The 12767-nt window shown below is 34.8% G+C and overlaps 1 protein-coding gene across 1 annotated transcript in view; it reads left to right on the top strand.

Moving 5' to 3' along the window:
• The window catches only part of USH2A (usherin), a 396028-nt gene that overhangs the window by 154517 nt on the left and 228744 nt on the right, over positions 1–12767 (top strand). Inside the window, 6 exon segments of the mRNA XM_032183742.1 lie at positions 19–207; positions 666–796; positions 5454–5727; positions 9313–9516; positions 9671–9751; positions 12066–12251. Coding sequence (XP_032039633.1) covers positions 19–207; positions 666–796; positions 5454–5727; positions 9313–9516; positions 9671–9751; positions 12066–12251 — 1065 coding nt within the window.

The raw sequence follows: 12767 nt of genomic DNA, 5'->3' as shown, positions 1-12767 counted from the left end.
GATTTTCTTTTTCTTCAGGGATGAAGATGATAATCCAGAAAGGATTTGTGGGGTGTCTCAGTGACTTTTTTTTGAAAAAAATGCATACACCCTATGAAAACTGGGAATCTTTGGACTGGCAGGATGCTGAAGAGCAAAACAACGTCTATCATATTTGGGAAGGGTGCCCCACTGTCCTCTCAGAAGGAGCACATTTTCTTGGCAAAGGTAATTTGCTGTACTCTGTACTAGCCATGTATGTTCTTGCAACCTAAAAGGGAGTCACGTTGAAAGTATTACAGTGATCTGATTTTCAAAGCAATTTTAGTTATATAGGATTATTTTTAAATGCTTTAAACTTGCTTTCATGGAGAGGTGGTGCTGCTCTAACTGCAGGTAGATTTGTTTATATTTTTTAGAAAGTCAGGTGTCCATAATATATAAAAAAAAATGCCGGGTCTCATACTGTGGCAAGATGTTAGGACATTGCACCAGTTTGGTTTGTTACAATAAATTACAGAGAAGTGTCATTTACAAAGCTGAGTGAAAGCTATAAACCTTAGTCTTGAAACCTCTGAGATCTTTGTGTCCAAGCAGAAAGTAGCATCTAGATTTCTGCTTTTGGCTTCTTGAGCCTATTATTTCTGTATTTGATTAACTTATTCATGTATTTACTTTCTTTCAAGGCTTCCTAGAATTGCATTCAGATGTTTTCAGTGGCGGACAGGAATTTGAGATCTCCTTCAAATTCAGAACAGATCAACTGAATGGATTGCTTTTGTTCGTTTACAATAAAGATGGTCCAGATTATCTTGCAGTAAGTTTAGAAATCAGTACAAATAACTGTATTCAGGTATGATCATTGAGTTTTGCTTAGTAAGATACACCCAGCAGATAAGTTAGCCATGTTATTTATAATAAGAAAAATATCAGTATATGAAAAAGCAGAATTACTCTCTTTGCTAAGTTAGAAGTGACTAAAAAGTAGAATAAGAGACTTGTATTAAAAGAGTTCTCTTCATTTTTGGTTCATTTATCAATAAGATGTATTCATTTTGATTTAAAATATGAGAATTGCCATACAGACTGAAATTAGTGGTCCAGTTTAATCCCATCTCACCTCTTTCACTGTTTTTTCAAAACTGTTGAGAAAGCTGCAAAAATCCTGTATTAGGCAAATTTGTGAGAGATGCATATGAGCTTTCATTTTGTGTCTGTTAAATAAGACTGTTTTATGCTTAGGACTTTAGTTAAGGTTGAATATGTTTGTTGCAGTTTTTCAAACTCGTTGTATTGACTACATGGTTCTGTTTTTGTATTTTTCTTCTTCCAAGGATTTTGAATATAATTAGATGGTGGTCACCACTGAATAGTGGGTCAACTACAGTTATTACTTGCACCAACTAGTAGCTATTAAAGAGGATTACGTTGAAAGTAGTATTTCTTTTTAGTAGATCCGAGAAGCAATCATTTACATATAGAGATTTTTGAGTCTATTGTTATTCTTTATAACCTGACCTGCCCTTTCCATTTCTATTTTATTTGTTTATTTATTACTTTGCAGCTGTTTTGCTAATGGCTTGTCATGTCAAAGCCTGTTTTATTGTATGGCATTATATCTAATGTGCTCTTTCTTTTAAACTTCCGACATAAAGCATATAAATATATTTTTCTCCTTTTCAGGTCAGCTATAACTTACTCTGTATTTACTTTTTATATTATTATTTTCAGCAGTTGTTTTTTTCCTGGATTTCGAATTCTTCTAGTCCTGATTGCTTCCTCCTTTTCAAGCAGCTTTGGTTCAGAAATTATAATGAGTTGCAATAGCAAGTCTTTTTAATTACATGCTATTGCTTTAGTTTGTCCTCAAGTAATGACCAGAGTTATGGGCTAGTAGCATAAGATGCTATATACACTATTGTCCCACACTAAAAAGACTAGTATGTATGTAATTCATGGTACGAGGGCACTATTTACTTGAACAGTATTCACAGGGACAAACGTGGGGCTTGGGTTCTTCTGGAGATTCTTGTGGCATGTGGTCCTTGTTTCCTTTCTCTTGCTCTGTGAAAGACTAACAGAAATATGAGAAAAGCTCTGGCTATAAAAGAGTGAGGGGACTTAGTAAATTTAAAGTGTAGTCAAAAGCACAATGTAGACAAAAAAACTTTTGTTATGTACTCATACTGCCAGATTTTTGCCAGTTTTACATTTATATTATTTTTAACAACAAATATTGTGCTTAGTTTTCATAGCATTTTTTCTAAACCAAGTAAAAAATGTTTAATCTCCCTTTACACCTAACTGGGACATCTCCATAACCTTGGAATGAGGAATTTTAGAGAGGATGACTATATGCATGCTTTTCCAACCCTTGCAGCTTTGTGTTATGCACATACATAATGATGACAGAAGGTTTTTCCGTACACTTGAGCTCACAAAAAAAGGTTAATAGAAAGTGAAAATGAGGTGTGTAGCATGTTGCGCATGAGCTACGATGTCTTTGTTAGGAGCTTTGGTCAGGAGACACTTGCACTGCAAAACAGATTAGAAGATACCACTTATCCTGAGCACATTGTATGATGGTATTCCCTGACCCATCCCTTTGCATAGATCACAGCTCTCTTATTAGCTTTATAGTTTTGGAATGACTAGCTAGACACATGGCTGCCTGCTACCAAACTGCCAAAGAGTCTATCTTGTCTTCTGGCCAAGACAAAATTATGTCCTAGAAAGGTGCTCTGTGTAAAGGTCATTTCTTCCACGAGTTCCAAGCCCTGAGATAATTCACTGAAGTTAGAGAGGTCAATCTGATTCTCTTTGGATCCAGACATAATAATTTTGAGCAAACTATGAACAGATAACGTAGTATGAATTGCTCACTCTTGCTCTGGCATGTGTCTCCCCATGAAAACAAGAAAAACAGAAACAACAACAAAATTCTAATATCTAACTGTGATTTTTTCCTGTTAGAACTTGTTTGTTGCATCTCATCTTTTCACTATGTACATCTGAGAAGAATGTGGGTCTGTCTTCTCTATATCCTTCCACAAGGTAGTTGAACAGAGGTGAATGTTCTCATCACACCTACTCTTATGACTGAATAAATCTGGTTCTCCCAGCCTCTTTTCATATGTCATGTACTCCAACTCTGAGCAACTTGGTGCCCTTCCACTCAATTTACTCCAGTGTGTCAATATATCTTCCTTAGACCCACTGACTGCCCTCTTTCTAATACAGCCCAGTACCTGGTTGATCTTCATCATTTTGAGGGTACACTGCTGACCAGTGTTCAATTTGTAGTCAATCTGGACCCTCCAAGTCATTTTCTTCAAAGCTGCTTTTTATTGCCTAAAATATCAGCCGCAGCCTCTTTACTATCACTTGCAAACTTCCTAAGAGTACATTCCTTCAATTTCCCAGGTCATTAATACATTTTTTAAAAATAATTGGTCCCAGTATCAATACCTGAGATGCCACAAGTAACCAGCTGCTTGTTGAACATGCTAGCATGCCTGTGGAAACTCTCCTTGCACTTTGTGTCCTTTTCCATATTCTGTCTGAGCTTTGTCTTTCCTGATTCTAACACTGCATGCTCAAAGTAAGAATTGTGTGTAGAGGAACTATATAATTGCAAGTTGCAGTGATGCTTAATATCTGTACTCCAAATTCTAAAAAGTATGCTTTTAACCACTGAACTGAGAACCTGTTCAGGTTTGGGGTTTTAGCGTAATGATCTTAATTTGTCTCTGGTGAGAGACGCTAACTAACATGTCTGTCAGGAGAATGAGATGATCTTCATGGTTTAACATCATAATGTATGTCCAGAAGATAAATTGACAATCAAGCATTTTAAAAGTGGTCTCAGAATTTTATCAAAAGTAAACAGTTCATGAGATGTTTTTTCTAAACCTTTGCTTGGTACCACAGAGAACCTGTAAATGCCAGATATATCCAGGACTTTTTTTTTTTTTTTTTTTTTTTTTTTTATATTCATCATGCAGAAAAGTTCAAACTGAACAGTGGTCTTCTAGCTGTTCTTCAGCACTCTAAATGTCAGTACAGGACATCACAAAAAGCAGAAGCATCTATCTCTGCCTGCTTTCTGCTTTCAGACAATATCAAACTGAGTAAATTGGAAGAGGGGATGTGCTGAGTTGATCACCCCATGTTGATCACCATGTCTTCTCTCCAGCTGCTAGGTCTGGCAGTCTTGTTGGTGTACTGCTGTAGTCATACAGGTGAAACACTTTCTTCCCACCAGGACAGTGTGATCCATGTTATTTCTCATCAGTGAAAAAAAAATGATGACTTGTTTGATGGACTGCTTATACAAGCTATAGTATCAATACTGATGCCATGATTTCACCTGTATTTTAACGACCTAAGCTATGAAGGGCTGTTTACCCATTTAAATGGGAAAAGCTGTGGTTCCAAAGAAGCAAATAGGCACAACCCTTGACTTCACAAAAGTCTTGTGAGCAAGCAGTCAGTGTGCAATTTGGAACAGGATAAATATTGCCAGGGGCATCCCTAGTACTGAGTTCTTTCATATACTGGAGTCCCTGTTAAGAAACTACAATCTGATTATGAATACTGCAATATTAATGTTACCAGGAACCCAAATATGTCAGCTTGTCAATACTGGTAATAAGCATATATATTATTATTATTATTATTTTTTTTTTAGTTTTTATTTACTTAAGAATTTGTCATGAAAGAAAAAATGCCTTTTTGTGAACTTATCCATATTTCTCAACTACAAGTTCATCATCAAAATGTTTAGTGCTTTATACCTGCCAATTTACACTCTCACCCTACTTGCACTCAATTCAGTGTTAGTATAAAGAGTTTTGTAGTAAAGCATTTGGAAACTTCTGCAGTAAAAATTTAAGTAAAATGTGTTTCTATTAGAAAACTGGCACATTAATCTCAAAAAGCACATACAAAAACAATTATTTTCTTACAAGATTTAGGAGAATGAGGATGAAATACAGAATCAATGTATGCTGGAGAAATTTGAAATTGAGTTCACCAGCCAATTAAAAAAGAGCTTAATCAGGTCTGACATTTCATTTCCTTATTATCTGCTTACATTCTTCCAAAAAAAAAAGAATTGATAGATAAAATGCTGTTTTCTCATTCTCAAAAAAAAAAAAAAAAAAAAGGAAAACAGTCCTGATTCATTGTCTTTTCTTTTTACTTTGTTACATTAGTGCCAAATTAGTTGTCAAAAAACAACAAACAAACATACACACAGAATATGTGTTCCTACATTTTGAATTTAACTGATGCACTGTATTTAGCATGGTTTGTGCAAACAATTTTACTTGAATTTCTGCTATCCTGAAGATAAAATATCATTATCATTTTAAAACTTGATTTATTTTTTAAATATCTGCAGTGTACTCATCTTTCATTGTTCTGTGTGTGATATCTTTTTCAAAATCTTTTCTCTGTTTTAAAATCTATAGATTGAGCTTAAAAGTGGAATATTAAACGTCTTGTTAAAAACGGGCACTGTCTTTACACAACTGGATCTCTGGTTAGGACTGTCCTATTGTGATGGAAAGTGGAAGAAAGTAACTGTGAACAAGGAGGGCTCTGTAGTTTCAGCAAGTATGGATGAACTGAGAGAGCAGACGTTGGAACCCCATCTTCAGCAACTAAAAGTAAACTCACCTATCTACATAGGTGGAATCCCCCCTGAGATTCAGAGTTTTTATAAAGAGCTGGGGCCAGAACAAGGTAAGGTGACACCAAGACCAACTTATGTTTTTCAAAAACTAGTGCCATGCGCAAGGTTGTTGGTGGATGCTCTGCTCATAGTATAAATTCATGAGTATGTAACATTTATCGACACTAGCAGAGAAGTAATTCATCCTCCCATCCATTGCTATTTTAACTGCAGTTATCCATACACATTCAGCTTAATTTACCCCTGATCCTTTTGTAATGCTATAGAGTCTTTCCAAGCTAGTGACATATGGAACAATCCAAGTTATAAGAGAGAAGAAATTGGAGAATAGCAAATAGTTATCTGAGATACCCAACCGGAAGAGCTCAGATCACTCTCAGAGAAAGCCAGTTCTGATCAACTTGTTTCACTTGATCAGCTTGTCGTGTTAGTCAAAGATCTGGAATACAAAACCAATGGAACGGAGTGCAAACAGCTTAAATCACTGTAATGAGGCTGGATGCTGGCACACGTAGCAAACAGTGTAAGGGCTTATTAGTCCGTTTGCAGACAATACTGATTATGGTCTAAAAAAATAGTATAAAATCCTGAATTTGGATTTTGGCTATGTTACCTGGTGGTCTTTTTCACATTACCAAGAGGAAGAGAGACGTCCACTGTGACCCTTTTGCTCTGGGATAGGTCATATTTATAGAAAAAAGAAAAAAGCATTATTTATAGTCTGAACCTAAGGATTGACTGTATGAAATATAGTCATCAAGCTGTCTAAAAATTACCCATTTACTGTTTGGGTGTGGATTTTTGTTACTTGTGATACTATTCATCAGTCCTTGTGTATTTTTTGGATACAATGGGCAAAAAAATTGCAGTCAGTGTGTGTTTAGTGGGAAATCTATTTGGTAACTTTACACATTAAATGCATGCATTCAAGTAAGCTTTGCAGAGCTTCATAGAAGCCTTGTGAATTCACAGCTACAGAACGGATTGAATCAAATCAAAGCGCTAACATTCACAGCTCAAAAATATTGTTTTAAACATTCTTCCAGCTGTAGGTATCACACATTTTCTAATCTTCCTCCAGGTTCCATATGCACAATTTTTATGGCACAAAAGAGCTACCAAGCCTGACAATGTTGCCTCATAGCAGATGGTATGGCCTTGTTGGTGAATGCATTCTCAGTTCCTGCAGCAAAGGGATGTGTGAACAAAGAATCTAGGGCAAAATAACATCTAAAGTAAATGCCTGAAGTGAATATTCAGGCACATCAGTTAATGTTACTTTTTTCACCACTTGCCCAGCACACTGCAAAATAAGATGGCAGCAGTAAATTTGGTTTTAGAACTTCTGATGACAAAAATATTTTTGTGTTCCTAAATGAAGATTTAGATGAGCAAGATTAGACATCCACATATTAAAATTTTGGCTTAAGTGAATATTTTTAACATATGTCTGACCCTATCACGTTCTCAAATATAGCCTGTCAGTTTCTATCCATGTGACCAATCAGAATGATATTGGTAATGGCAAGATTGAGCAAAAAGAAAGGAGATAAGGTTGAAACAGGACATAGGTCCACAGGATGTTAGGGCACACAGTCCAGAAAGTATTTACATCTGTATTTTGCTTTTTTTAATGTCACTTTGAAATAAGCTTGTGTTACTAGACTGTTATAATTAGTAGTAAACATGCTATCAACACTACATACTTAATATACTTTTTACTTAATCCTTTTTATTTCAATTTTGCTTTATACAACTCCCTAAAACATAGAGTTTTGAAATGTACTTTTATTTAGGAATATAATTATGTATTGATATGATAAATGGAATATGGAGACTTTCCCAGGTTAATAAATATTTACCAAAGTTTTTCTCAATTAATGTCTGCTTGGTAGTAAATTTGGAAAAAATGCATGTTGTTTTCTTCACCTCAAGCAAGGGATAAATATCTTCCTCCTCCTCCCCTCTCTCCCCCACCCCTCTTCTCTATGTCACATACTTTATTTTAAGAAATTTCAGCTAGAGGCTGTGGGCCTTTGCATGACACATCACATGTAGTCCTGAGAAGTCACTGTGGAGGGGAGCTGGCAGGAAAGTTTGTGAGAATTTGTACTGTGATTATTTATTCTGCAGCTTCCTGAGCATAAACAAAAAACTACTTGGCTGATGTCAGAAGTCTATAAATAGTGATAAATGCATCTAGAATGATATTTAAAAAAATAAAAATAAAAAGGGATTAAAATAGGTTATGTAGTATGCATCCCAATCACAAATAAAGGAATGCTTCATTTTGTCTCATTATTAAGATGCTTGTGGAGACTGGGATTAATTCTTTCCTCTGCCACAGACACAGAAACCAACCAAATCTCTGTGGAGTACAGGTTGAGCTTAAATTAAGATTTGTCTATTTAAAAAAGCAGTATCTCTCAATTCCCAGCATGGTGAAGAGGGAAGGTGTTTTATAGGATTATTCAAAATAGGTATCCACCTTCAATGCCACTTCCTTTTTCCATGAACTATGCATGAATATTGGATTCTTAACTTCTGAATTCTTAACTCAGGTGGCTAAGCGTGAATACTGCTTTCATCTTCCATCTTGTAGAAATAAAGGCTATAAAAGCCTTTAGATATAATAGATATATAGTATAATATAATGGATAGATATATAAAATATATAATATATATATATATATATACATGAATAGATATAATATATATAATTATATATCTATATAAATATATATTATCTAGATATCTATATATAAATGTAGATATAAATCTATAAATGCTTGCACAAAGCTGAAAAAGAGCATTGATCTCTGAGAGACTGATTTTTAATTTGCAAAGTTAACACTAAAATGAACTGAATTCTTCAGTTTGGTTACTGTTTCCACTGGATTTACATTAACCACTGACTGCAGAACTTTACCCAGATCTGAGAACTGTTTTACATCTATGTATTAATTTATTTATAAATTATATCATAGAAATATAAGGAAACTTGAAGAACTGCACCCTGAAATTTTGTGATTTTTTTTTTTTTCAAATAACTAATTTAACATATTTATAATGTTGGTAAGAATGCAAGACACACACTGAACCATCTATGTACACATATATACAAATAAGTATAAAAGTTACTTAATTTTTTCAAGTAACCAAACAGTTTGGGGGTTATGATTTCAGAATATGCTTGCAAGCAGTATACCAGATATACCTGTATTAGAATGATCTGATATACCTCTGTCATCTCCTCAGTATGTTTTTAATCCACATATTCTCAGTTTGAAGAGAATGTATCAAAGCATCAGCAAGCAACAGAAAGCTGATTTTCAAATTCAGAATCATTTTTATGGTAATAATTTTAAAGGCAGAAGGATGGAGCAGAAAACAAGTATTTTGTCATGGGATGGAATTGGTAACAATGAAAGTACAGTTCAGTAAGGCAAGAATTCCACACCAGAATTTTGACTAACATTTTGTCTTGACAGGGGAGACACAATTCTCATGTTGGAAATTAACATTTTCACAGTACAGTCTTTAATGCTGAAGATATAGAATTGAAAGGAACAAAAATGACTCTTAATTAATGACTAAGGCTCTTTATGTGATACTAATCCCTTACTGTTTGCTAGGTTTCGGTGGTTGCATGAAGGATGTTAAATTTACACGAGGTGCTGTCGTTAACTTGGCATCTGTGTCCAGCAGTGCTGTCAGAGTCAATCTGGACGGATGCCTATCAACTGACAGTGCTGTTAACTGCAGGGGAAATGACTCCATCCTAGTATACCGAGGAAAAGAGCAGAGTGTTTATGAGAATGGTCTACAACCCTTTACAGGTAACACATTGGTTCCTTAAACAAAATACATCATTTTTATTTTGTTCCGTATTAATGTGTTACTGTGTTCAGTCTTTTTTTTTTTTTTTTTTTTTTTTTTTTTTTTTTTTTTTTTCTTTTTCTCCTCTTTTATGTTTCTCTGTTTTCTTTGAAGAATACCTTTATAGGGTGGTTGCCTCAAATGAAGGAGGATCAGTATCTAGTGTATGGACCCATGTTCGTACAAGAGAATCAGGTAAATACTTATATACAAGTATTATACTTATATATAATACTTATATGTAAGCCTTAATACTTAAGGCTTACTTATATCTTCTTTATTTTTTTCTTCCATATGCTACCTAATCTAACCTAATGTTAGGTTAGAGGAAATCCCACAACAATTCTGAGCAGTCTAAGTTGCATAGTATTTCTAAAGGGGCCAAAACTGCTTGATGCTTTGGATAGGTAGCAAGTTACTGTCTTATTTCAGCTATAATGTGTTCAGGCAAAAAATTTCCACATATATAGACATGCATCTAGGCACATTGATACGTGCATATCCAAACTCACATTATGGAAGTCTGCTAGAGGAAGTAAATTTTCTATTTTTCCTATGTATAACCAAGTGATACAAAATCAAGTGCAGAGAAAGGAGATAGCAGGAGCAAGCTGTGGAGGATGAGAGGCCATGTAGTTAGTGAGAAGAGGGTCTAGTACAAGCTTTTATTTACATTGCCTGCACATGGCTATGCTGCTCAGTGCTGTTGAATGATGAGAATGGGGGAAGGATTCTTTTTACAAGTAACCTGTAGATTGTGTGTGAAAATACAGTAATATTTAACAGAAAAGCAGCATGTGCCTTGTGGAAAGGGTTTCAAAGGAACATAATACCTGCTGAGCCTTAAAGATCACATTTGTCGTACATTTCATGAAGAGAATTTAAAGGACATTTTTTTTTTTTTTTTTTTTTCCCAAACTTTATTGAGCCAGAAAGTTTTAAGGCCTACAGTTCTGCATTTTTTATTTACTCAACTTTTTCAACTTTTTCTAACTGCATTCCATTAATGCAGAGAATTCATCTGATGCAAGATAGTCAATGTACAATCTTAAAAAAAAAAATAAAAATGCCCTGTGTTAATATTTGACTTGCAGTGCACTCCTACACAACTTAGCATTGTTATTTTGCATACCACCCAGAAGAAAGAAGATGCATATATATTTTCATATCAACTCTCTGACCACAGAAGGTTTTCCCATAAATTTGTTTGCAAGCTGACCACAGCATTGAGCAACTACATGTTCCCTAGGGTTGGAGAATAATTGCACTATTTAATTATTTTTGAGTTGTTTTTGAGATGTCCCTTATGAGAAGAACATCTGCTATACAGTACCTTACCTTGCCCTGTAATACATTTCAGAACTAATAAAATCAATATAATACTGTAGTAACAGAAACTTTCCTAGACTATCACATTCCTTCTTTATACAGGCATTACTACTTCCAAGTATTTTTATGTTTTGCATTCTGGTACCTTTCTTATCAGAAATAAACAAAAAAAAATCAGAAAAAAAATAGCAAACAATGTCCGCATTTATATTTAATGAAACTAAACAATAAAATTACAAAAAAAAAAAAAAAAAAAGAGTGGTTATTTGATGGTGAGAAAAGCAAATGAATATCAGCAAGGCTAGGGAGACCACATGCATTTACAGCAAATTCATCATCCATCATCCTGCCATAGTGTTCCTTGGGCCTTTCCTCTGTATCCCTTGTGCAGTCATCTGTGATGAAGTTGTTACTGGACAGACCTTTACTTGGTATAGCAATATCTAATAAATAGTTAAAGGTTATGGGAAATGGGATGCTTTTTTTTTTTTTTTTTTATTAGTAACATTATGCATACATGAGTCTGGCTTTCCAGTTCTTTTGAACATCTTCAGTTGTCTTTTTTCTCCCCACTGACACCCCCCAATCCTATGGAATGATCAGAAGCAAAGGGTTTTTGCAAAAGGGCCTAAGAAGTGTCTGCTTTGCCCTGAGACAGTTGTCCAGCATTTTGCAAACATGCAAGTAAATTAGTAAGTTTAAATTTTTGAAGCAGTTTTGTAAATGAAGGTGCACAGTTTTAGAGATGTTCCATATTTGTGGCATTCTGTGGCTTAGATATCCAACAGATAAAAGCCAAACCCTTCTGTATTGAAGTAACATCTTGCTTCATTCAGTTGCATGATTATAAAACCTGCATTTGTTAGCTATATACAATCCAAATCCTCTTTTTGAGTGATGCTTAAATATATTTGATACATTAAATGTTTTTGGAAAACCTCAACAAGATGAGAAGGAATGCTATGTAGATGGAGTTTTGATGGTTTTGAAATATAGCTTAAACTGAATAGCTCAAGATGTGCAGTCATATTAAATCAATGCTGAAAAGTTACAACTCTAATAAATTGTATTTATGCTAATGGTTGAGTCTGATTTACTGCAGCCATTAAAAGTGAAGAATAGGGGCAATAGTCTCCTTAGAACTGCCATTTTCTCTATTTTCTATTTTATCCTTCCGCAGTTCCACAAAATGTGCCAACTCCCTCAAGAGTTCACAGTATAAATGGTTACAGCATTGAGGTCACCTGGGACAAACCTGCTGGGGTCATAGGTGTAATTGAGAAGTACATTCTGAAAGCATATGAAGAGGATGGTCCCAATGTACCCATCACTAGTGCTGAGCTTGCTGACACTACTATGCTCACAGGTAAATGTTGTCAAGTACCACTTTCTAGGCACATCTAATAACATAGCATGTTTATACCTCCTTTTGTTGAGCTATGAAGTATTACTTGTCTATTTTCGTGTATACAGGTTATATATAATATTTGGATGGGAGGTATGTGTTGTCAGCATCTGCATACATAGCTATGTACTGACTTCAAGGAACAACAGAAATACATCTCAAACACTACAAATATTCTTTTTTAAGCTATTTTTTTCCCAACCCAGTGATAATTTTGGAGGGGAATATTTACTGTTTGTTTTTACTTACTATACATGATGTTTCTTTCTCCCCTCATTTTACATCCAGTTCACCTATGTGAACTTTAAACCTGAGTCCCATAAGATTCTGTTTGACCTGACAGACCAAAGCACTTGATATACTTGCCTAAATTTGACCATGTCAACCTAACTGATTTCAGTGGGAACTAGCATGCATTTATGTATGGTAATCAGATGCTTTGCTTGCTAATACTGGGAAGTGGAGGTAGGTTATTAT

Source organism: Aythya fuligula, chromosome 3, assembly GCF_009819795.1.
Source record: "Aythya fuligula isolate bAytFul2 chromosome 3, bAytFul2.pri, whole genome shotgun sequence".
Classification (NCBI taxonomy): Eukaryota; Metazoa; Chordata; class Aves; order Anseriformes; family Anatidae; genus Aythya; species Aythya fuligula.
Note: the sequence above shows the minus strand (reverse complement) of the source record. Positions and strands in the feature narration are given on the sequence as shown.